At 37.9% G+C, this 27,634-nt stretch overlaps 1 protein-coding gene across 4 annotated transcripts in view; it reads right to left on the bottom strand.

The window, feature by feature from the left end:
• Window positions 1-27,634, bottom strand: part of PDE6C (phosphodiesterase 6C) — a 111,655-nt gene that overhangs the window by 5,280 nt on the left and 78,741 nt on the right. For all 4 annotated transcript variants that reach the window (XM_021071777.1, XM_021071778.1, XM_021071779.1 and 1 more), the window contains 5 exons: window positions 27,260-27,369; window positions 15,239-15,326; window positions 2,665-2,765; window positions 547-654; window positions 405-468 (listed from right to left, as the gene is read on the bottom strand). In XM_021071777.1, coding sequence (XP_020927436.1) covers window positions 405-468; window positions 547-654; window positions 2,665-2,765; window positions 15,239-15,326; window positions 27,260-27,369 — 471 coding nt within the window. The remainder of the gene's footprint in view (window positions 1-404; window positions 469-546; window positions 655-2,664; window positions 2,766-15,238; window positions 15,327-27,259; window positions 27,370-27,634) is intronic.

Here is a 27,634-nt window from a genome sequence, read left to right as displayed (position 1 = left end):
AAACTCTTTACAGCCTGTCCAATGATGAAGGAATTCTTTTTCAGAAAGTATTTTCTTTCCAAGGTTCCCTCTATTTGCCTTGTTCTGAGGCCTGGCCAAGTGGTCTATTGTCTTCCTGATATTTGTGAGCTCTTAAAAGGTATTTGCTTTTCTTCACTAACAGGAACCTAACAGGAACATTGTACTTTTGTCTTAACTTCTTAAGTTCCTTTTGTCTTCTTTGTAAACTGTAATCTGTTTGAGAGGACAGGTCCAGGGTAATGAACAATAATTGCTTATGCAATATATAGTCATATAATCGAGAGCTATAATAAAGTCCTGAGGTTGCCAGATACCTTCATGTTCACTTTCGCATGGGCCCTGGACCGTGCCTGAGGGCATGATAGAAAAGGGAAAATACTTGCCTGACTTTGTACCTCCCAGGGTTTGGTTATAGCTGACAAGTCACATGCAGTCATCATCATTGCCCTTTGAAAGACAACAAAAATTCTTAAAATAGAAGGAAATAAATTATTTTTGCCAAAAGAGAAAATTCTAACAACTCACATGATAATCTCTTTTTTGGTTGGATCAATGGTTACATATTTGATGGCCTCTTCTTCAGTTTCCATCTTTTCACAGGCATCAACAATTTTTTGAAACATTGTTCTCTTCCTAAAAAAAGATACAGCTGTGCAACAATTTTAGCATATAAGACCAGAAATAGTGTCTTTAATACATTTTTTCAAATTTAATGTTCCCACTTTGCATCAGTGTCCACACAGTGGGTCTAAGGGGTCGGGGAGGAGAACAGGGAATGGCTGCATAACCTTGGCATAGAAGGGGTTTAAGACAGAAAAAGCACAAGCCATAAAGGGAAAAAATAAGTTTAAAAGTTACATGTTTTAAAGATCATAACATTAAGGCCACAGGCTGTGATGAGACTAATGCATAAAACTAACAAAAAATTAGAAACCAAAATATATGAAGAGATAGGAAAATACAAGTGTGAACAGTAAGATACCATCGCACACTCAACAAATAAGTAAATAGGTAGATTTAAATATGGCCGTATCTGGAGTTCCCGTCGTGGCTCAATGGTTAACAAATCCAACTAGGAACCATGAAGTTGCGGGTTCGGTCCCTGGCCTCACTCAATGGGTTAAGGATCTGGCATTGCTGTGAGCTATGGTGTAGGTTTCAGACTTGGCTTGGATCCCGAGTTGCTGTGGCTGTGGCACAGACCAGTGGCTATAGCTCCGATTCGACCCATAGCCTGGGAACCTTCATATGCCACGGGAGCGGCCCTAGAAAAGGCAAAACAAACAAACAAACAAAAAAAATACACACACACACACACACACACACATATATATGTATGACCATATCAAGAGGAGTCCAGATATGGGATAACAGAACTCTGAATTGGCATACTTACTCAGGAGTACAGTTTTGCCATGTGATATAAAAACCGTCATATATACACAAGGATATACAAAGCAGTATTCTAGGCAGAGATGAAAAACTGGAAATAATCTAAGTGTCCCATGAATAGAAGAATGGCTAAATTAATTATGGCATAGTCACATAATTGAATATACTTTTAAAAAGAACAAAGTGGATTTCCATTTATCACCAAGCTAAATCTTTAAAACATAATGTTGTTTGAAAACAAGTTGCAGAATTGTATTACAGTATGATACCACTTCTGGAAACTTTAAAAACACATTTAACAATGCCATATAAAAACATAAATGAAAAGGGCTAATACCCAATAATATCAGGATAGTGTATCTGTGAAGGAGAGGGAAGGGGTTTTCATGATGGAGTGGGGGTGGGATGCCTCAATTGCATCAATTTTTTTCCTCCTTTAAAAAAAACTAAGACATTATTTCTAAACATCTGTCTTCATGTTTGAACTATTTAACAAAATTTTAATTATCAGGCACAATTTTATAATGCCCATCCAAGTTATTAAAATAGGCTCAGATCCTATAGCTAGTTCATTTTGTTATACGGCATTTAAAGCACCTTCATAGTTCACTGACAAGAAAATGTGCAGAGGCTTAGAGCATCTGGTCTCCTTGGTAATCATTATTATTATAAATAGGCTAGTGCTCTGCTGTGTATAACAGAATTTTGTGAGGTTTTGTGTGTGTGTGTGCTTACTGGATTATTGCTTTATTATAAAAGGATATAATTCAGGAACTGCCCGATGGAAGCCATGCATAGGGCAATGCAGGGACCAGGCCCCACTCTCCCAGATGTGTTCATCTACCCTGAAACTCCTTGTGAGTTTGTAAATGTGCCTCAGATTTTTCAGCTCTCAGGATCAAATATCTGAGCATGCCACTGTAAATACCCAACTCCAGCCTAAGATAAATTCACTGGGACCAAGAAGCCCCATAAGGTTTTGTAGTATCATTCTGGCAACGCACCAACCTTTTGGCATATTCTTCAATTCAGATTTCTTCGGATAACAAACTAAAAATAGGGGCTTAGCTTTATAAGCTAGGTTTTCAGACATCTAGTAAACTCACTACCAGGCATCTTGAGAGTATTCTATGGATATTTCAAAAGGAGAATGAAGAAATGTTTGTATAAATAAATGCCTTTTAACCTTAAGGCAATGGACTATTTATAGAAGGTAGAACCACACAGAGTATAAGAGAGTTCTGTACTTACTTGAAATACAAAGCCAGGTCAGTTGCTATTATTGCAACCTCAAATAAATGAATAACTGTTTCAAACTGCCGTTTATTTAGGTTCTGGAAGATGTTTAGACTCTAGAAGATGAAAATTCACAATAAAGTGCAATTAGTTAATAAGGCTTTGACTCCAACCAACCAACCAAACTGCTTAATTAAATAACTTATCCTATTATAGAAAGAAGAAAAACTAGGGCTTTTACTTTTTTTTTTTTTTGCTTTCAATTTTCTTTGTTGAATTAAGTGCCCCTCTACTTTGAGTAAGGTAACTATAAAAACATTAGCAAATATTCTTATAATCAGTGTATAAGTTTTTGGAGTAAATAAGTGTTTTCTTCGAGGACCATTTAAACAAAAATAGTATATTTAAATTTTTTCTGTAGTGACTGAGGAGATATAATAAAGAATATCTGATGTTTGTCAAATTGTTAGACACAGTGAAGTTATTTACAAGATAACCTCAGAGTGAGTATTGAAAATCTTAGAATTTCAGCAGCTGCAAATTGCAGTAATACATATACCTAGGAAAAAAATAATCAAATTCTTCCAAATTGCTCTTATTTCTTACAATTATATTTTACAAAGACTAATTATACCTTTCTTCAAAGAGTTTCTCACTCATAGTCTCTTCATACATGGGTCAGCCTTACTTTTTAGTGTTCTAGAAAATGAGAGTGTAATTCTGAGAGTGGTTTTTAAAAGTATGATATTCCAAATAGACCATTTTAGGAATACAGGCAAAAGGACAGATATATAGTGGTTTTGCTAAGTGAAATTAACAATTATAAAATACAGAAAAGCACCGTAGAAATGAAATAGTCTATTAACCTGTGTAGACATAGAGGCAGCGTAATGTAGAAAAGAATACTGAGCTGAGCAGCAAATGATAACAATAGACACCTAATGCTTGCTACTTCTCAGGCACTGTTCTACATGCTCTATGAATTCTCCTAACCTCACAACAAACTACACCACAGAGAGGTTAAGAAACTTGTTCAAGGCTAAACAGCTAGTACACAGCGGAGCTAATATTTAAGCCTGAACAGCAGGGGACTGACTACACTTAAACCCAGCAAGGAGTCCAGGTTCAGTTCTCGGCTTCCCCACTTGGTAGCTATTAATCCTGGATACCTCACTTAACATCTGTGCATATTTGTTTTCTCAAATGGGGATAATAACAGTTGCTCTGCTAACTGCCTAGCACTTTGTGATCAATAAATATTTGTGGCATGTTGGTACAAATGAAGCCGTAACTGGGAATGCATTTCAAAACTAAATTGCTACAAAATTTAATTATTGCTGTATTTTTTTACTGTTATGTAAAGTTTTGAGGTTATGCCCAGGTTAAACCAGAATTCCAGGAGACTGAAATATTAGAAAGCAAGAAATTGACTGGAACTATGTATTACTGTATATGTAACACAAACCTTCACTTAGGTCATCTTTTTATAACAGCTGCTAGTATAAGAAAAATGGTAATTTTACATAGCAGATATAAATAATAGAAAGGGAAGCTGTGATATTTTTTGTTAAAATAATGGGTTCATAGTAGCAACTATAGTCTTTTAAATTGATAGAAGAAATGGCTTTTGAAAAACTACAATAAACAAAATGAAAGCTTGTCCAGATCAAAATCAATGTAATACTTGAGATGGTGCACAGCAACCCTTGGCCATAATCTCTGCACCAATTTTTTTTTTTCTAACCTGGTCTGGATTGGTCACAAAGAAGGAAGAGTAAGAGAGCCATTTGTCATTTCATTCCCACTTAACCTGTGCCTGATTTTTCTACAGTGGTAGCCTTCCTTTGCGCTGGTCATGACCTAGTGGCATATTTTACATCAGTGAGTCACTGCCTTTATCTGTGCACTGATATACATTATTATGTTTCCAAAGTAATTGTATTATGTGTATTATGTAATGTGTATTATGTAATTCTAACACATACTTTGTAGATGTAATTCTAACACTTTTGGTCATTCTTGACTCCTCTACTAAGGAAGAAAAGTTGTGGGGTCATGTGTGGAAATGCCTTAAACTTTTAGACAGATTAATAGCACATGAAGTCATTTTAATCCCTATTGTATACTGAAAAATTTGCTAAAGGGATGGATCTCAGGTGTTCTCACAACACACAGACAAGGTAAATATGTGAGAAGATAGATATGTTAATTGTAGAAATCATTTCATTATATATATGTGAATCAAAATATATGTAATTTTTGAAAAATTAACAAGAGGAAAAAGTCAAATAAAAACATTATAGAATAGGGAGGAGAGGCCCACAAAAAAGGCTGCTACATTTAAATAATCCCTTAGTGGAGACTATACAATCTACAACCATCTTCCAAATCAGTATTTGTTTTTTGTGCATCAATTACTTTAATACATGTGCCTTTTATTTGCAAACCTGTTGCTGTTTGCTAACTATATATGTGAGAGAAAAGGTATATAGAGAGAGATAAAAATAAATATGATGAATACTGTTGTACTCCATGTAATTCATAGCTTTTTCTAATCCAAAATAATAAAACAGCCCTATTAAAGCAGACTGTCAAAAGGTCTTTTGCTTTACAAAGTAAATCAATACTGGGTTTTAAAACATGATTAATGTCATACTCTTAGAATTGACATAATTAGGAAAAAGAGGTGTACATTGAACTTTTCAGTACTATTTCCTTTGTTGATAGCACAACTTTCCTGAATTTGACTCTTACCTTTTTTTCTCATTTTCACTTTCATCTAAAAATACTATACAAGTCTAATTGAAAAACCTTTTCTTAATTCCATGCTTTTTATTTTTCTCTTTTCCTTCTTCTCTCACAGCTAAGGTTCTTAAAAGAAGAGCTTCTAAGTGGTTTCTTTTTCAGCTATGGATATAGACTCCTATAAAAGATCCTGTTTCTGTTTTGTATGAGCTTCTAGAAAGCTCTTGACCAAAAATGTAGTACACGTCTAATAAATGTTTGTACCTCTTACTATACACATTTTGGGCCTTCACCAATGCTTCATCTTTTTATTTTCCCATCAACCCTCATTTTCTTTTTAATGTTATATATATTTTCAGAAGCACCATTAAAAATTTTTTGGAACAAGTTAAGAGTTAAACACATATGTGCATGCAATTTTTTAAGTAAGCAAAATCAGAGCCAGTGATCTTTTAATTAGAACATGAGCTCTCAGGATGTGGATAGCACAAAGTGGAAGTAAGGATGTCCCTCGAAAACCAAGTTTGACAACACAGAGCAGCAGCAGAGGAGGAACTGATGGGAAAGCTATGCTAACGTACATTTGCACCGGCTCCTGTTACTTGATTGTCTGTGCCAAAGAGAATACCCTGGGTAGCAAGAAGAGAAGGAAGGAAGGAAGCCAGCAATGACCAGATCCTAACACAGGCCCTGTAGCTTCACGAGCTTTGCTTACTATGAGGCTTCCCAACTTCTGGAAAGCCCAAATCCAAGGTGTGTTTCCACAGATGAAAGAAACAGAATTGGTGATAAAAGTGTTTGAGACAGTAAATAGGAAGTGGAGACTGTCCTCGGTGCCTTCCTGCCCTTCCTTCACAGGATTATTCTATTAAAGAATGAGTTCCATTAAAGAAAGTAGTTTTCAAAAGAAAACAAGTACAAAAGCTCTGCATAAAAACTACAGAAATATAAGATGCAGACTCAATGTACTTTCCTCCAAAATATGAAGTTTGTGTATGTAGGTAAATTTGACAAACTGATTTTTAAAGTTCATAGGAAAATACAAAGTGTTAATAAGAGCGAAGGTATTCTTGAAAGGGAACAAATTTGAAGAATGTGTACTGAAAGAAATTAAAATTATAAAGCCATAGTAGTTAAGATGACATGGTATTGACAAAAGAGAAACTGATCAATGGAACAGAGCAGAGAGTGCAGAAACCATCATATCTCTTAGTTACCCAATTTATGACAGAGGTCTCACTGAAATGTCGGAAAAGGATGGCCTTTTTAATAAATGGTACTGGGCCAACTGGATTTCCACATAAATAGAAAAATGTATACTGATTTCTACATCAAACATGATATAAAGATGAGTTGCAAAGAGGTTGTGGGTCTAAATAAGAAAGGTAGAACAATAATACTTTTCGAGAAAAATATCTTCTTTACCTTGAATAGGCAAAGATTTTTAAGATGAGAAAAAGACTGAAATTTTTTAATCTTTAAAAAACAGGTCAAATGGACTGCATTAAAATTAAGAACTCTGCCCAAATCCACTGTTAAGTAAAAAGACAGCTCACAGAAAGGGAAAAAAATATTTGTAATACATATTTCTGATAAAAGATACATAAACCAGAATAAAGAATCCCTACAAATAAAGCTGAGAAAAAAGTCAAGCAACCCTGAAACAGAGAAATGTCAAAAGGCCAGTAAACATAAACTGCACCTGGTATGTGTTAATCAGTGCTATTTAACTGACGCAAATTAAATTCAATGCAATATCACCACATCCCCAGCTGAATGACTAAAATAAGAAAGGTGGACGTTATCAAGTGTTGGAGATGATGGAGAACCACTGGAATGTTGGTAAGAAGCATGTATTAGTACAACTGTTTTGGAGAACTGTTTGTCAGCATCCACTAAATTTGAACATATGCTCACCCTATGGCCAAGCAACTCTTCCCAGGTTCATACCGTCATAAATGCACACAGGTTCATGAAAGGACATGTACAGGCGAGTCATAGCACATACTACAAAACAGCTCTACAGCCCTAAATCAGAAATCATGTTAAGTCTTTCAAATAGTTGACCGAATCCATAATCGTAGTGTTTTTCCCACACAAACACATACCCTGCAAAGAAAATAAGAAAGGGATACAAAAAGCAAATGAAAAATATATCAAAAGGAAATAGCCAGTGGAACAGGTAAAAAATTCATACCAATATCTATATTTTCAAAAACACAAGAACTCAGTAGATTTTAAGGTAACAATAGTAGCATTTTAAGTAAACTAGAAGAACTGGTAGTAGAATTTAAAAAATGGAATTGGATATAAAAGATTTTGAATTTATATTGCTTTTATTTATTTATTTATTTATTTTTGTCTTTTCTAGGGCTGCACCCGCGGCATATGGAAGTTCCCAGGCTAGAGGTCTAATCGGAGCTGTAGCCGCCGGCCTACGCCAGAGCCACAGCAACGCAGGATCCGAGCCGTGCCTGCAACCTACACCACAGGTCACGGCAACGCCAGATCCTTAACCCACTGAGCAAGGCCAGGGATCGAACCCATAACCTCATGGTTCTTAGTCGGATTCGTTAACCACTGAGCCACAAAGGGAACTCCCTATATTGCTTTTATATTCAATTCCATTGTTTTTATTAAATCTGTATTAAAGCTACTCAAATAGAATAAACAACTGAAATGCAGCAAAGACATAGTCCACAGTCTTGAGAAAATTACAACAAAATGAAAAAATAAATCTATAAAAATATATAAAGAAACAATGAAATAAATGGCAAAAAGACTCAGTACATACATAATTGGTATTCCCAGTGTATTAGAAAAATATTCAAAGATAAAATGGGGGAAAAAAACTTTCTTGAAATTAAAAAAAATAATCTTCTGGATCATAAGCGTAACCCATTAACAAGGGTAAAAAAAATGATGCAGAATGGTCAACACCCAGACATTCAAAGTTAATAAAATATCAAGAACTAAGAATCATTATCAGCATCCTTGTGGAAAAATCAAGTCATCTGCAAGGAAAAAAATCTCATTGGCTATTTATACCTCTCCAGGCAACATTTTAATGCCAAAAGACATTGGAGAGATGTCCTCCAATTTCTAAGAAAAAGAAAAGTGTGACCCAAGATGTTTATGTCCTGCCAAACTGACTTCCAAAAATAAATATAACTGGAGTTCACATTGTGGCACAGTGGAAACAAACCCAACTAGTATCCATGAGGACGCAGGTTTGAGCCCTGCTCTCGCTCAGTGGGTTAGGGATCCAGTGTTGCCATGAGCTGTGGTGTAGGTTGCAGATGCAGCTTGGATCTGGTGTTGCTATGGCTGTGGTATAGGCTGGCAGCTATAGCTCTGATTCAACCCCTAGCTTGAGAAATTTCATATTCCACACCTATGATCCTAAAATAAATAAACAAAAATAAATGTAATAAACAACAGACCTTCTTAGGTATGTATTTAGCTTAGACTCTCCGGGAAAAACTACCAAACGATACAAATCTAGCTAATCAAGATGAGTCAAAATAAAATACACAGGAATTAACAAACATGGCTAAAAAAGACTGAGATTAAATATCAGGTCCCTTATTTAAAAGTAGAATTAAGAACAAACAATTGTGCCACTTTGGTCTAGGCCACAGAAGAGAAATGACAAAGGGAACACCATCATTTGGAAAGCATCACAATAAGACACACACTGGGCTCTAACCTCCCACCCTCAGAAGTCAACCTGTAGCCAACGTGGCTGCTCCACCAGGCAGAAAAGGAAGTATAACTGGAGAGCTGAGGCTGAAGCCAAACTGCCAGTGGGGCCAGTCAAATGAGGCACCTACATTTGCTGACGATTCAGGCATAGATTCTGAACAGAACAGCACCTTGTTTTGGAGCCGCTGTTGTAGTATCAATTCACCCTAGGGATTTCAAGCAGTAGTCACACAATAAATGTTCTGTTTTGGGTTTTTTTTTTAAGATGATTGTGGGAATTATAGAACATAATATGGATTTTATAAATACTGATAACAGTAAAAAAATTAATGATAACAAATATCTTACAAAACAGAGATGGAGATGTAGGAAGCAGTTTATTCTAATTGCTTCACGTTTCATAGGAAGTTCATAAATGGTATAAAGTTAACACATACAGTCTAAAATCAAACATCTAAATGCTGTTGCAGTTTTTCACAATTTCTCATAGCCACTTTTTACTGATTTTAGAGTTCTCTTTAAGAACTAATCTTTCCTAACTGGACAGCTGCATATAAATCAATGAAACTGGAATACACCCTCACACTAAGCACAAATAAACTCAAAATGGCTCAAAGACTTAAAGATAAGACACCATCAAACTCCTAGAAGAGAACATAGGCAAAACATTCTCTGACATCAACATACAAATGTTGTCTCAGGTCAGTCTCCCAGGGCAACAGAAATAAAAGCAAAAATAAATTAATGGGACTTCATCAAACTTAGAAGCTTTTGCATAGCAAAGGAAACCATAAAAAAAAAGACAACTTACAGAATGGGAGAAGATAATTTCAAACAATCCAACTGACAAGGGATTAATCTCCAAAATATACAAACAACTTGGACAACTCAACAGCAAAAAAACCAACAACCCAATGGAAAAATGGGCAAAATACCTGAATGGACATTCTCCAAAGAAGATAAACAGATGGCCAACAAGCCCACGAAAAAATACTCAACATCACTAAATATTAGAGAAATGCAAATCAAAACTGCTGTGAGGTACCACCTCACACCAATCAGAATGGCCATGATTAATAAACCCACAAATAACAAATGCTGGAGAGGGTGTGGAGAAAAGGGAACCCTCCCACACTGTTGGTGGGAATGTAAATTGGTACAACCACTATGGAAAACAGTATGGAGGTACTCCAGAAAACTAAATATAGAACTACCATATGAGCCAACAATCCCACTCTTGGGCATGTATCCAGACAAAACTTTCCTTGAAAAAGACACATACACCCACATATTCATTGCAGCACTATTCACAATAGCCAAGACATGGAAACAACCTAAATGTCCATCGACAGATGAATGGATTAAGAAGATGTGGTACATATACACAATGGAATATACTACTCGGCCATAAAGAACAAAATAATGCCATTTGCAGTAACATGGATGGAACTAGGGACTCTAATACTAAGTGAGGTTTAAGTCAGAAAGAGAAAGACAAATACCAAATGAAATCACTTATATCTGGTATCTAATATACAGTACAAATGAACCTTTCCCTAGAAAAGAAACTCATGGACTTGGAGAATAGACTTGTGGTTGCCAAGGGGGAGGGGAAGGGAGTGGGAAGGACTGGGAATTTGGGGTTAACAGAGGCAGACTATTGCCTTTGGAATGGGTAAGCAATGAGATTCTGCTGTATAGCACTGGGAACTATATCTAGTCACTTATGATGGAGCATGATAATGTGAGAAAAAAGAATGTATATATGTATGTGTGACTGGGTCACCTTGCTGTACAGTAAAAAACTGACAGAACACTGTAAACCAGCTGTAATGGAAAAAAATAAAAATCATTAAAAAGAAAAAAAAAAGAACTAATTTCTCCTGTGATAAGGACACAATTCTCTGAAATTCTGCAACTCTTTCCATTAAAAAAGTTTTCTCCGTTAAATTTGAAAAAATTCAGTATGTTTCTTTCAGATAAATGGAATGCCGCTCTGCAGTGAAAAGGAATCAACCATTGCTAATTCATTCATTCAACATAAACAAATCACAAAATTATTATTCTGTGTGAAAGAAGCCATCACAAAAAGTGTAATTATCTATGACTACATTTATATAAAGTCTAGAAGATTCAAATTAACGTGACTGAAAACATTTCAGTGGTTGCTTAGGGCTGGGAGGGGAGAGACGCAAAACCCACCAAGAGGCACACAGAATCGTCTGGGCTGATAGAAGTGTTCTGTATCTTGAGTGTGTTGATTCCCAGGTATAGGAATAGAATTCATAGAACTTTTATGAATTACACATTAAAGGGATGCAGTTTGTTGTACATATGTTATACTTCAATAAATTTAAAGACTTAACTCTGACCAAAAAAAAAAAAAAAAATAGCTTGGATAGTAAGATCTCATTCTTCTCAAATTGCTTCTATCCATCCAGCCTATACATATTCACAGCAGGCTGTAATGAAGTTCATTAAATGTTAATGAAATGTCTGTTTCTGAGTGGCAGGATTTGAAGTGATTTTTTTAATATGTATCTTTGGAATGTTTATCACTGTTTGAATTTTTAATAGTTGGCATACGTAATTTTTAGAACTGCTACTCTATATTTTACTTTAAAATATAGATAAGTATACAACATCCTATTTGTTCTCCCAGGGAACTGTGCTGGAAACGTGATGTACAGACAGGTGTGCAGAATACGAGAGGAGGCCTCTGTCTCAGCCCCACTCCATCTGGGCCACACTTGCTCCACTGCGCTCCTTGCCCAAAGACATCGTCTAATTTTGCCTTCCCTCTACCATTAACAGGCCATTTTTGTTCTCCCTATGCCATTAAAATGGCAATGGACATAGACATTCTGGAGCACACCACAATAGGTAGAACAGCTCCCATTTGTTTTGATGAGGGCTCTCAGGTGAGGTGAAGCCAGAGAAGATGCCAGCAAATCTAGTTTTCGGTGTGGTACGTGCAACACCCATAGAGGAGACTGCCAGTGTGTTTCACGTTTGTGGCTCACTGGTGACCCTACACAGGATATTTAATTTCTTATTCATTCCTTCTCTTTTTTTTTTTGAATTTTTAGGGCCACACCCACGGCCTATGGAGGTTTCCAGGCCAGGGGTCGAATCAGAGCTATAGTTGCTGGCCTACGCCAGAGCCATAGCAATGCAGGATCCGAGCCACATCTGCAACCTACACCACAGCTCACGGCAACGCCAGATCCTTAACCCACTGAGCGAGGCCAGGGATACAGCAACCTCATGGTTACCAGTTGGATTGTTTCTGCTGTGCCACGATGGGAATGTCCCTTTCCTTCTTTTTATAAGATGGGGTCAGTATGAAACAGCATAAATGAAGTTATCGTAAATTTAATGAAGGGTTTTGAATAATAAAAGCATTCTGTTATTTATGCTGAGCAATTTATTTTGTCATTTTGACAGTAGATACTCTAATTTTATACTCTGACAAATTTGGCTAAGAAGGCTTTTCCACCTACCCATCAGGGTAAAGGGTAAATTTCTGACTAGTTTAGAACACAGATGGTTCTATCCTCAAAGTAGGGAATCCAACCCTCCTGGGACATAAAGAAATTTTAGTTCACAGCCTCATAAGGTACAAAATGAGTAAGGCCCACAAAATGCCAAAAATTTCTAGACTTATCTGGAAATTAAAAAAAAATTTTTTAAGTTTAAGTGTTTTTTTTTTTTTAGACGTTAAATAAATAAAAGAACTGTACTGTCTCTCCAAAATGTGAAAAGAACATCTGATGGTTAAAATTTCATTTATTTTCAGCATTCAATTTGCCTGCTCATAAAAAGCTCTGTGATTGCATTTATTGCCTGGTGACTCTATTTACAACCCTTAAAGGTCTGCAATTAGCAGGTCAAATAGCATTGTAGACAGGTCTTCACCAAGGTGGTATGGATTACTAAGATGTAATATTCCTTTTTTAGAAAGAATAATAAGCCTTTATATAGCCCTCAAAACTAGTACAGACTGCAGAGTAAATAACATTAAAAAAAATTAAGATCAAAAAACAACAACTCTATTACCAACTCTCAAATCTCAGAAAGGAAAAACATATGAGCTACTAGACGCCTTCCAAAGTTAAGCATTTAAACATTTGGCTATAGCTTTTAAAATATGTTTTGCTTTAGTAGGTAAACATAAAATTATTATTTTTGACACCACCTGCCTGTGGTATATGTAATCAGTAGGATATTTTAAAAATTCTTACTCAGGAGTTCCTGTCGTGGCTCAATGGTTAACGAACTTGGCTGGCATCCATGAGGATAGGTTCAATTCCTGGCCTTGCTCAGTGGGTTAAGGATCCGGCGTTGCCGTTGCCATGAGCTATGGTGTAGGCTGGCAGCTACAGCTCCGATAGGACTCCTAGCCTGGGAACCAACATGTGCCGTTGGTGCAGCCCTAAAAATGAGAGAAAGACAAAAAAAAAAAAAAATTCTTACTCAAAAATATAAGATCATCCCAACTAGTAAAACAAAGACTTATAACAAATTGGGTAATAACAATTTACTCATATCTTCCTCCAATTACTTTTAATTTCTTCTCTTTTTAGTTCTCAAAGAACAGACACTATCATCCTTTTTATGGTATTAACTCCTACCTCAAAGATGTGTCCTGTCTATACATGAGAATTATGAAAATTCATATTAAAAATGCAGGCACCTGGGTCCAATCCCTAGAGAGCCTGATAAGTGTGAGATGAAGCCCAAGATGCATTTTAATAGCCTTCCTACCCCCATCCTGTGTAAATGACATTTTTTTTTTTTTTTTGGTCTTTCTGTCTTTTCTTGAGCTGCACCCACAGCATATGGAAGTTCCCAGGCTAGGGGTCTAATCGGAGCTGTAGCCACCAGCCTACACCAGAGCCATGGCAAGGCCAGATCCAAGCCGCATCTGTGACCTACACCACAGCTCACGGCAACGCCAGATCCTTAACCCACTGAGCAAGGTCAGGGATCGAACCTGCAACCTCATGGTTCCTAGTCCAATTCATTAACCACTGAGCCATGACGGGAACTCCAGAATTGATAATTCTGATGCAGTTCGTCAGATACCCCCGTCTGGGTATTGAATCCATAACAGGCTATTAAAACCATTAAACTGTTTCTTTGTTTTCTTTTACCAATTTTCTGCCTGGTTGCTCAGTTTTTTAAGATTTCCCACTTGGCTTTTCATGACCTACAAGCATGTTATCTCTATATTTGGACGTATTTCCATGTGCCCCTCCCCTGAGCCTTTAATAAACAATCATCATGGAAACTGAAAAAAGCTTATTTAACCTATAAAGGCTTATTTAACCTATGAAGCTCATGTGATTCTAGACAAGTTCTCTGCCAAGACAAAACAGTGTTCCCCTCCATCTAATGATTCATTTGAATCTATTTGGGTTAGAACTTTGTCAGGAGACTTTTTTTAAAGTATAGCTAGATTATACTCACAACTTTTCCCACAGGCCTATATACTCCTTAAATAAAATCAGCAAAAGGAAGAAAAATGCCTGCCTTCTTTGAAATGTTAGTAATCCATGATATTGTGTACATCAAAGTGAATTCAACACCAAGCTTAAGCTTTTCCTGTGAAAAGCTTCCTGAACCCACCCCTATTCTCCCCTACGCCCACCCACTCTTGAATGTGACACCTCCTTTCAGAGCTCTCCACAGCATTACTCAGTGCCTCTCCAATGGTTGTGGTCCAATCTGTCTTACATCCTGATTTCATGCCTACCTCCAACCACCAAAGCTAGATTTTCTCAAAGATACAGACAATGCCTTACAGTACATGCCCCATGAATAACAAAATCAGTGGTTCTGTAATCTCCTTTTCTCTTGACACTTATACACACCTTAGGACACACAGAGCCCTCTCCTACCCACTATAAGCTTTCTTTCTCCACAGGCCCACAGAGATTCTAGCTCTTTTGCCCTCTATCTCCACTATTTCCAACTTAATGTTCAAAAACTTGCAATATAGAAATTTCTATCAATTGCCTTCTATAGGGCATACACTACCAACCACCATAACTCAAGGCCACCTCTTTCTAAGCATTTTCTATGGTTTAGTGCTTTGATCTAGAGCTTGTGAGCTGCTCTAGAGTGAATCAGTTACCTCATCCTGCAAGAGAGTCTTGCTATACTCCAGGTGGTGCCTTTCCAAGATGGAAGATCCATGAAGCCTTGCCAATGGAGATGTAGATCTGGGAGGAAAAGGATATGCCACAATTTTAGCTATTTAAAAATTACACATAAGGTCACACAATACAGAGGTTTTACAATTTGAGAATTTTCTTTCATTTCTTCCCTCTCCCCTAATGCCTGTGAAACATTCAAAAGTAACATAATGGAAAAGAATTTTTAGATTTAGAACATAAGACTATGCTTTAAAAATCCTTTAAAAATAACCCCCTAATTTGCTGAATGCATAAAATGATTGAATTATTTAAACTATGAAGTTTGGCTCATTCCATGCATCTAAAATCATTAAGTTCCCTGGAGCTTATGGAGGTGTCTATGACATATATAACACATAGCAAACTTGTTTGAAGCCTGTAGATTATTTGCATAGAAGTTTATTAAGAATTTCCAAGCAATAAGATCCTTCTGTGTAGCACTGGGAACTATGTCTAGTCACTTATGATGGAGCATGATAATGTGAGAAAAAAGAATGTATACATGTATGTGTAACTGGGTCACCATGCTGCACAGTAGAAAACAAAAGGTAATGGAGAAATAACAATTAAAAAAAATTTTTTTTAAAGTTCCAGGAAGCTGTAACAAGACAAGGATGCCCACTCTCACCATTTTTATTCAACATAGTATTTGAAGCCCTAGCCTCAGCAATCAGACAAACAATAGAAATAAAAAGTACACAAATTGGAAGAGAAGAGGTACAATTATCACTCTATGCAGATGACATGATACTATATATAGGAAACACTAAGGACTCCACACAAAAACTACTCGAACTGATCAATGAATTCAGAAAAGTAGCAGGATACAAGGCTGACATTCAGAAATTGGTTGCATTTCTGTATACTAAAAATGAAATATTATAAAAGGAATATAAAAACAAAATACCTTTTAAAATCACACCCAAAAAATTAAATACCTAGGAAAACCTGACCAAGGAAGTAAAAGACTTGTATGCTGAGAACTATAAAACATTAATCAAGGAAATTAAAGAGATTTCAAAGAAATGGAAAGATAAGACATCATCCTGGATTGGAAGAATTAATATTGCTAAAATAGCCATGCTATGCAAAGAAATCTACAGATATAATGCAATCCCTAACAAGTTACCCACAACATTTTTCACAGAGCTAGGAAAAAAATCCAAAATTTATGTGGAACCATAAAAGACTCAGAATTGCCAAAGCGATCCTGAGGAACAAAAACCAAGCAGGAGGCTTAACTCTCCCAGACTTCAATTATTCAGATAAGTTATAGTAATCAAGATAGTGTGGTACTGGTACAAAAACAGACATACAGACCAATGGAACAGAACAGAGAGCCCAGAAATAAACCCAGACACCTGCAGTCAATTAATCTTTGACAAAGGAGGCAAGAGTATAAAATGGGAAAAAGACAGTCTCTTCAGCAAGTGGTGCTGAGAAAACTGGACAGCTGTACGTAAATCAATGAAGCTAGAACACACCCTCATACCATGCACAAAAATAAACTTAAAATGGCTTGAAGACTTAAACATAAGAAAAGACACCAGGAGTTCCCATCATGGCTCAGTGGTTAATGAATCCGACTAGGAACCATGAGGTTGTGGGTTCAATCCCTGGCCTTGCTCAGTGTGTTAAGGATCCAGTGTTGCTGTGAGCTGTGGTGTAGATTGCAGACGCGGCTTGGATCCTGTGTTGCTGTGGCTGTGGTGAAGGCTGGTGGCTACAGCTCCAATTGGACCCCTAGCCTGGGAACCTCCATATGCCGTGGGAGTAACCCAAGAAATGGCAAAAAGAGGAAAAAAAAAGAAAATGACGCCATTAAAATCCTAGACGAGAACATAGGCAAAACATTCTCTGACATCATCCATACAAATGTTTTCCTAGGTCAGTCTCCCAGGGCAATAGAAATTAAAATAAATAAATAAACCAGTGAGACCTAATCAAACTTAGAAGCTTTTGCCCAGCAAAGGAAATCATAAAAAAAAAAAAAACTGTGGAATAGGAGAAAATAGTTTCAAATGATACAACTGACAAGGACTTATCTCCAAAATGTAAAAACAACTCACAAAACTCAACAGCAAAAAAACAACCCAATTGAAAAATGGGCAGAAGACCTGAAGAGTCATTTCTCCAAAGACATACAGATGACCAACAGGCACGTGAAAAAATGCTCTACATCACTAATTATTAGAGAAATGAAAATAGAATCTACAATGAGGTACCACTTCACACCAGTCAGAATCGCCATCATTAGTAAGTCTACAAATAACAAATGCTGGAGATGGTGTGGAGAAAAGGGAACCCTCCTACACTGTTTGTGGAAATGTACATTGGTACAACCACTATGGAAACCAAATGGAGGTTCCTCAGAAAACTAAATATAGAACTACCATATGATCTAGCAATCCCACTCCAGACAAAACTTTCCTTGAAAAACATATATGCACCTCTATGTTCACTGCAGCACTATTTGCAATAGCCAAGACCTGGAAACAACTTAAATATCCATTGACAGATGAATGGATTAAGAAGATGTGTTACATATACATAATGGAATACTTACTACTCAGCCATAAAAAAGAAAATAATAATGCCATTTGCAGCAACATGCATGGAACTAGAGACTCTCATACTAAGTGAAGTCAGAAAGAGAAAGACAAATACCATATACTATCACTTATTTGTGGAATCTAATATATGGCACAGATGAACCTATCTACAGAAAAGGAAATAAACTCACGGACAAGGAAAACAGACTTGTGGTTGCCAATGGGGATGGGGAGGAGTAGGATGGACTGGGAGTTCAGGGTTAGTAGGTGGAGGATAATGTGAGAAAAAGAACACATATATATGTATAACTGAGTCACTTTGCTGTACAGCAGAAATTGACAGAACATTGTAAATCAACCATAATCTTTAAAAATTAAAAAAAAAGAATATCCAGGAACCAAAATGAAAATGATAACAAAGGGACATTTCTTTCCTCCTCCAAGACAGTGACATAATTTAAGTTTCCCACTTGTTAATGGTGAGGTTACAGCTTTATGTAAGTGGGGTCATTGGTACCCTATCCCTCTGCAATTCTTCCTGTTCAAGGAAGGGAAAGTAACACTGAAAATAAAAAGTTGAAAAGTGAGAAGCTGAGGGAAAAGGTCTACATAGATAATATGTAGACTTTGTTATAGAAATATGGAATAAATCACTTTAAGGAAGGGAGAAATCAGAAATATGGATAGCAGCCTTAGTAGAGTTTCACTGAGTGTCAGAAAGAACAGGGAGGAGAGGAGCCATTAACCAGTCATGATCAGATCTGCTAAACCAAATCCTCTCGTTAGTGAACAATAAACTACATCTGATCTATATTACAACTGATCATAATTCAACTATTAACACTTATCATCACTGGAGTTTTTTTTTTTAAATGGATAAAGCTCAACCAGTCAGAAACGAATGGCATTTTACTTCCATTAGGTTTAAAAACATTAGTCAAGAAAGTTTATTGGGAAGCTAAATATTCAGCCAGTCTCAAAATAGCAGCTCACAGATTATGTATTAACACAAAGAATAAAGTGTACCTTTACATAAAGAGATCTGCTGGATATTATCCATAAATAATTTAACTTAACCTTGTAGCTAATGGAACAAATTGATAATATGACCCTCCCCATGCAATGCATTGAGAAGGATACAATATCATCTGCATAGAATTTCTGCAGAAATGTTTACCCTGAATCTGGTAATAGGAAAACAACTTGACTGGAGTTTCCTGGTGGCTTTGCAGGTTAAGGATCCAGCATTGTCACTGCTGTGGCCCAGGTTTGATCTCTGGCCCCAGAACTTCTATATTCCACAGGTACAGTCAAAAAAAAAAAAAAAGTAAACAAATCCAAATTGAGGGACATTATGCAAAACAACTGGTCTAGACTCAACTCTTCAAAAATGTCAACATCCTAAAAGACATAAAAACATTGAGAAACAATTCCAGATTAAAGGAGATTAAAGATATGTGACAACTAAATGCAATGCGTGATCCTGAATTGGACCCAAAATCAGAGAAAAAGAGATAATTATAAAGACATTATTGGGAAAATTGGAAAAAATTGGAATAAACATTCTATATAAGATAAAATAATTGTATTGTGCCAATGTTAAATTTCTTGAGAGTGAGCATTATATTGTGTTTATATAAGCAAATGTCCTCTGCATTCTTATGAAATATATGCTGAAATATTTGGGGATGAAATGTCATGAGGCCTACAACTATCTTGCAAATGGTTCAGTAAAAAAAAAAAAAAATTACTTCGTACACACATGCACGCACACACACATACACACACACACACACTCACACACACACATCTGTTAACCCAGATGAGTAACATCCCAACTTCCTGAAGAAATTTTGAGGTGGTGAAAATGACTGAGACCAGATATAAGAAAATTTTATCCTAAAATTTAAGAAGCAGAAAATGGTACAATCTGTAGATGATACAACAGGGAGACTGACGTTAATCTCTGAAATAGTTTAAACTGCTTCAGAGTTTGTTAGCACTTACAGAATAATCACTAGGAAATTCCAGAGAAGGTTTAGAAAGAGAAAATGATACAGAATAGAAGTTATGAACACTTTTGTGATAGAATTTGTCAAAGCAGAAGGCCAGGGACAGCATGTGTCTGGATATCAACAGGGCAGTTGAGAAGAAGCTTCAAGATATGTTCTGTACAAGTTGGAATATTGAGTGAACATTCGATATTCACTCAAATACTGGACAGCAGAGCCCAACGAGTGTTACTTAATTAACTGGCTTCAGTCCCAGGCCTCAGAACTCTGCCCTTGGTTTTGTCCTGATGCACAATTTTATCAATGATTTGAATGAATATTGATGGAAACCCTGGCTATCTAATTTTCAGATGGTAAAAAAACTAGAAAAATAACTAATTCACTGGTTGACAGAATGTAATTTACATGGTGATTTGAATTGAGTGGAATAAAGAATCAAATTAACACAGCAAAGGAAACCATAAAAAAATAAAAAACAACCTACAGAACAAGAGAAAATATTTGCAAACACTGTGACTGACAAGGCATTAATTTCCAAAATATACAAACAATTCATACAGCTCAAAAAAAAAATCAAAAACTGGACAGAAGTCCTAAATAGACATTTCTCCAAAGAATATATATAGGTGGCCAACAGGCATATGAAGAGATGCTCAACACTGCTAATTATTAGAGAAATGCAAATCAAAACTTCAGTGATGCATCACCAGTCAGAATGGCCATCATTACAAAGTCTACAGGAGTTCCTGTTGTGGCTCAGTGGTTAACAAATCCGACTAGGAACCATGAGGTTGTGGGTTCAATCTCTGGCCTTGCCAGTGGGTTAAGGATCTGGCATTGCCATGAGCTGTGGTGTAGGCTGCAGATGTGGCTCGGATCCCACATTGCTGTGGCCCTGGCATAGGCCGGTGGCTACAGCTCCGATTCAACCCCTAGCCTGGGAACCTCCATATGCCGCAGGAGTGGCCCAAGAAATGGCAAAAAGACAAAAAAAAAAAAAAAATGTCTACAAATAATAAATGCTGAAGAGTGTATGGAGAAAAGGGAACCCTCTTATACTGTTGGCAGGAATGTAAATTGGTGCAGCCAATATGGAAAACAGTATGGAGTTCGTCAAAAAACCTAAAAATAAAGTTGCTTTATGATCCAGCAATCCTACCCCTGGGCATATATCCAGAAAAAAAATGAAAACTCTAATTTGAAAAGATACATGCACCACAATGTTCATAGCAGCACTACTTACAATAGCCAAGACATAGAAGCAACATAAATGATGAATAACTAAAAAAGATGTGGTATGTATACACAATGGAATATTACTCGGCCATAAAAAATGATGAAATAATGCCATTTGTAGCAACATGGGTGGACTTATAGATTAACATAGTAAGTGAAGTAAAAGCCAAAAAGACAAATACCACATGATATCACTTATATGTGAAATCTAAAATATGCCACAACTGAATTTTACAAAAACAGAAACAGACTCACAGACATAGAAAACAAATTTATGGTTACCAAAGAAGAACGAGGTGGGAAGGATAAATTGAGAGTTTGGGTTAACAAATACACATCACCATGTATAAAATAGATAACAAAAAGAAACTATTGCATTATACAGGGAAATATATTCAATATCTTATAATAACATAATGGAAAAGAATATATACACACACAAACATATGGATAACTAAATCACTACACTGTACAACTGCAACTTTCACAACATTGTAAGTCAACTGTACTTCAATTATTTTTGGCTTTTTTTTTTTTTTAGGGCCACACCTGTGGCATATGGAGGTTCCCAGGCCAGGGGTCCAATTGGAGCTGAAGCCACCAGCCTATGCCACAGCCACATGGGATCCAAGCTGCATCTGAGACATACACCACAGTTCATGACAACACCAGATCCTTAACCCACTGAGAGAGACCAGGGATTGAACCCACATCCTCATGTATGCTAGTCGAGTTCATTAACTGCTGAGCCACGACAGGAATTCCTATACTTCAATTTTTAAAAGAGAATCAAATTACAAAGTGAAACTCAATTAGGATTAAATGCAAGTACTTCAGATCATGTTTGTATTATTATATCAAACCCAAGACCTGGATTTAAGGAACAGCATACAAACACTGGAATGGGTTTACAGAAGAATAACAGATACAATTCTATGTACAGAAATTGTTATATGAGAAGTGGTTAAAAGAAAACTTGGTGTACTACTCAGCCATAACAAAGAAAAAAATAATGCCATTTTCAGCAACATGGATAAAACTAGAGATTTTCATTAGGTGAAGTAAGTCAGAGAAAGACAAATACCATATGATATCACTTATATGTGGAATATAAAATATGGCACAAATGAACCTATCTACAGAACAGAAACAAACTTATGGTCATAAAAAATAGACTTGTGGTTCTTTATAGGAGCAGGAGTGAGTAGGATGGACTAGGAGTTTGCATTTAGAGTGGATAAGCAATGAGGTCCTGATGTCTAACACAGGGAACTATATCCAATCACTGGCGAGGGAACATGATGGAAGATATTAAGGAAGATATTATGAGAAAAAGAATGTATACATGGGAGTTCCCATCGTGGTGCAGCAGAAACGAATCCAACTAGGAACTATGAGGTTGCAGGTTCAATCCCCAGCCTCACTCAGTGGGTTGAGGATCTGGCATTGCTATGACCTGTGGTGTAGGTCGCAGATGCGGCTTGGATCTGGCACTGCTGTGGCTGTGGTGTAGGCCAGCAGCTACAGCTCTGATTTGATCCCTAGCCTGAGAATCTCCATATGCCATGGGTGCAGCCCTAAAAAAGCAAAAAAAAAGAGAGAGAGAGAGAGAGATGCATAACTGGGTCACTTTGCTGTACAGCAGAAATTAACAGAACATTGTAAATCAACTATAATTAAAAAAAAAAAGAAAACTTGGTGAATTCAACCAGGAAAAAAGGGGAAATGATAATTCTCTTTAATATATGAAAGAATAGCCTGTGGATGAGAAATTGTATGTATTCTAACAGCTCCAGAGGAGCTCCAGCTCTAATCTAGGACAAATGGAAGTTATAAGGAGACCAATTTCAGCTCAATATTAAGAAGAGCATACAGCTCTTAGAATCATCTAAAAACCTAATAGTCTGCCTTGTGAGCCATTATGGAAAATAATGGGTTGTGGACTAGAGGCCTCAGGAGAGAATACGGCAGGGATGAGGCTTGCGTTGAAGTGGGCGGTGGGGAGTGAGATAAATTCTAAACTACTTCCGAGAGTCTTCTGATAACTGCATCTCTTCAGGGACAAGATGGAAGAGAGTAAAGGAGACTGAATGATGAAGGAACCGAAAAACTAACCAAGAAAGGGGGGGAATGAAAGGAACAAAATCTTTGAACCTATGAAAGAAGGAAGCAGAAGAGGATTAGAGACAAGATGGAGGAGTAGAAGGACTCAAGCTCACCTTCTCTCACGAAAACACCAAGCTTACATCTAACCACTGAACAAACATCAACAAAATAGAAGCTACCGAAAACGATATCCTACACCCAAAGACAAAGACGCCACATTGAGATGGCCGGAGGGGCACTTTTACAATATCCATACCCACTGGGTGGGCAACTCACAGGCTGGAAAATAAAAATATTGCAGAGGCTCTCCCACAGAAGTGAGAGTTCTGAGCCCATGTCAGGCTCCCCAGCCTGGGGTCTGGCCTTGGGAGGTGGAGCCCCGGCAGCATTTGCCACAGAAGACTGGCAGGAGCGCCCCGAGACTGGGGGAAAGTGTACCACTGAATCACTCTGTTGTACAGCAGCAACTGTCACACTGTAAATCAACTATACTTCAATAAAACTTTTAAAAACAAAAAAAGGAGTTCCCATCATGGCGCAGTGGTTAACGAATCCGACTAGGAACCATGAAGTTGCAGGTTCGGTCCCTGCCCTTGCTCAGTGGGTTAACGATCCGGCGTTGCCGTGAGCTGTGGTGTAGGTTGCAGATGCGGCTCGGATCCTGCGTTGCTGTGGCTCTGGCGTAGGCCGGTGGCTACAGCTCCGATTCAACCCCTAGCCTGGGAACCTCCATATGCTGCGGGAGCAGCCCAAGAAAGAGCAACAACAACAACAAAAAGACAAAAGACAAAAAAATAAAATAAAATAAAATAAAATAAAAATAAAAGCAAAATAAAAACAAAAAAAGAGGAGTTCCCATCGTGGTGCAGCAGAAACAAATCCGACTAGGAACCATGAAGTTGCGGGTTTGATCCCTGGCCTTGCTCAGTGGATTAAGGATCGATCCAGTGTTGCCATGAGCTGTGGTGTAGGTCACGGACGTGGCTCAGATCTGGCGTTGCTGTGGCTGTGATGTAGGCCGGCAGCTGTAACTCTGATTAGATCCCTAGCCTGGGAACCTCCATATGTCACGAGTGCAGCCCAGGGGGGAAAAAAAAAGACAAAAATAAATAAAAAATTTTTAAAAATGAGGCAGAAAAACTGGCTATAGAAGTGAGCAAAGAGAACACAAGAACTCAAGGGAATAGTAAAAATTTGAAAATAGCAAAGTTTTTAGGGCATTACCAGAAGGCATAGTCCAAAGCTAGGAGATAGGGTTGGAAACCAGAACCAAGGGGGTTAGACATTTTGGAGACAAGTAATCAGACCGAGGGCACAAGCTCAAGCCAGGAATGTGTGCCCCAACAGCTTAGCTTCCACTCCACAGTAGTCTGACTGCTACCATCAATGTGAGAACATTAATTCAACATAACTCAATCTTTCATTAACCACTTTTTGCCTCCATATCTCTGGATTCCTGAGCAATCCCTCTAGCACCGTAAGAGCACATAAAGGAATTCATCAAGAATCACTACTCAAATTAAAAAAAAAAAAAAAAAGGAGTTCCTATCATGGCTCAGTGGTTAAGGAATCTGACTAGGAACCATGAGGTTGCGGGTTCAATCCCTGACCTTGCTCAGCGGGTTAAGGATCCAATGCTGCTGTGAGCTGTGGTGTAGGTCACAGACATGGCTCGGATCCCATGTTGCTGTGGCTCTGGTGTAGGCTGGTGGCTACAGCTCCGATTAGACCCCTAGCCTGGGAACTTCCATATGCCGAGGGAGCAGCCCTAGAAAAGGCAAAAAGACCAAAAAACAAAAAACAAAAAACAAAACGCTACTGATGGAGTTCCCATTGTGGCACAGTGGTTAACGAACCCAACTAGTATCCATGAGGATGCAGGTTCAGTCCCTATCCTTGCTCAGTGGGTTAAGGATCTGGTGTTGCCGTGAGCTGTGGTGTAGGTTGCAGATGCAGCTCTGATCCCATGTTGCTATGGCTGTAGCATAGGCCTACGACTACAGCTCCAATTCAACCCCTAGCTTGGAAACCTCCATTTGCTATTGGTGCAGCTCTAAAAAGACAAAAGATAAAAAAAAGTCACCACCGAGGAGTTCCTGCTGTGGTGCAGTGGGTTAAGAGGCCAACTGCAATGGTTTGGGTCATTATAGAGGCATGAGTTCAAACCCCACCCAGTGCAGTGGGTTAAAGGATCTGATGTTGCTGCAGCTGTGGTATATGTCACAGCTGCAGCTTGGATTCAAGCCCTGGCCAGAGAACTTCCATATGCTGTGGGTATGAGAATTAAAATATGCATATTATGTATATATATATAAAATATATATATAATATATCACTGTTGAAGGACAGAGTGCAAAAGGACACTTGATCACAGCAGCTTAGCAAGCTGCCAAAACCATGTATGCCTATGTTAAGGTGCCTGCGGTTGGGACCCCCCCTCATGGGTCCCAGTCCTTCCATCGCCATGTGTTCCTGCTGTCCAGTTCACAGAGAGAAATGGAAGAAGATGAGCATCCCCTTCGCTGATGAACAGTGGGATTCACACAGGCTCCCAACGCCAGTCTGGGATGTGGCCTCCTCCTTTCTGCAAATCTGGAGGCAAGATGTCACATCCCATTCAGAAACTTTCTTTAATCTAAAACAAGTTAGAGATCACTTTTTTGAGCTTGTTTCTTCATCAGTAAAAGGGGATAATAACACTTCCCATGCTGGAGGGCTCTGAGGATTAAAGGATAAGTCCTTAGCCTGATCTCTAGCATACAAGAGGTGCTCAATAAGTGTCCTTTCTTTTAGAACTGAATTGGCTAACACAGTCAGGAGGGAAGAAGAGAGCTCAGTGACTCTAAGGGGGCCTGTGTTCAGGAGTATGGAAGAGCCAGCATGGGCTGGAGCTCTGAAACAACCCAGAGCTGGGATCCCCTTTCCAAAAAAAAAAATCCAACTGTAGAGTTGCTGCAGGTGAAAAGTCATTTCTCACAACTTTTTTTTTTTAAATGTTTTGGCTGCACCATCACATACAGAAGTTCCCAGGTCAAGGGTCAAACCTGCGCCATAGCAGCTACCCAAGCCACGGCAGTGACAATGCCTTAATCACCAGGCCACAGGGGAACTCCCACACCTTTTTATTCATTGAATAATTTTTTCTTGAGCATCTACTCAAGAAAGTAGGTACTTCCTACCTTCACATATATACTTTCACTATGTATACTTTCACATATATAATTTCATTTGATTCTCAATTTCAATTGAGAGGTCGATGTCATAACCATTTTACAGTTAAGAAACTGATTCTCAAATAAATGAAGTGATGTGTCCAAGATCCCTTGACCAGGAAGTATCTGGATCCCCAAAACCAGATACTTCCTAAACCAGATTCCAAAGCTCATTCCCTCTAAAATGTTTCCCTACCTCTGGTACCTCTGGAGAGAGCTAAGTCATGTGTCAGAGATGAGGATACAGTGCAGTCAAGGCAGATAGAGGTTCTTAAATATCATTATCCAGAAGCTAGGCTGGCCATGGCCATGGTATTGCTGATGAATTTTGAAAAGTGCCAATGACATAATAACAGTAATAATACTACTACCTAATAATTATTAACTGCCAAGAGCCTACACTGTGCTCAGTGCTTTATATGCATAATTTCATGTTATCTTTACAACGACCTTAGGTGTTGGGTGCTATTGTTATAATTCTTATTTTCCAGATGAGGAAATCGAGGCTTAGAAAATCTAAACAACTTGTGAACCCAGCAAGTCCAAATCTGTCTGAGCTGAGAGCTTGCACGCTTAAAACTGCGCTTCCTTTCTTGGGCAAGAGAGGAAGATGGCAATGGTAAGATTCAAGGTCAGCTGAAGGTCAGCTGATGGAAGCATAAGGACCAGGGAGATAGTGAGTTCAGAAAGAAATGGTCTCTAGCTTGAGCTGGGGGATGTTACCCAGGTGTGTACAAGTACAAGTCAAAGATCAGTGCACTTTAATGTACAAATTCAATACTTTGATGAAACAAATAAAGGGACACCAGGACACATTGAAATGGCCACATGTGTTCACTTACTTCATCTGGTACAAATTATTAGTGCCTCTGTGGTCAATGTCATGGCAGAAGGCAGCAGCAAGCATGGCAAAGGCTTCAAGATCCGTGTAGTATTTCTTCAGTTTTCCTGTCTGAAAAACATATATATATATAAATCTATTTACTTGGATTAATACACCTGCATGGCATGTGCAGTGGGGCCTGCCTGCCATGGGGAAGAGGATCTGGTGTGGTTTTAGGGCAAGCTAGCTTTATTTCTTGAGGACTATAGCTCATTCTGGGCAGTTACAAGCCCAGCAGGTAACTGAATTTTCCTTTAAGGATCTAAATATGTGAGTGTCAGACTGATAATCCAGCCAAGTGCCCAACGATATCCAGGGGATTTGGGGGTTTGCG

This window comes from Sus scrofa, chromosome 14 (genome assembly GCF_000003025.6).
Source record: "Sus scrofa isolate TJ Tabasco breed Duroc chromosome 14, Sscrofa11.1, whole genome shotgun sequence".
Lineage (NCBI taxonomy): Eukaryota > Metazoa > Chordata > Mammalia > Artiodactyla > Suidae > Sus > Sus scrofa.
This window is presented reverse-complemented; position numbering and strand designations above follow the sequence as displayed.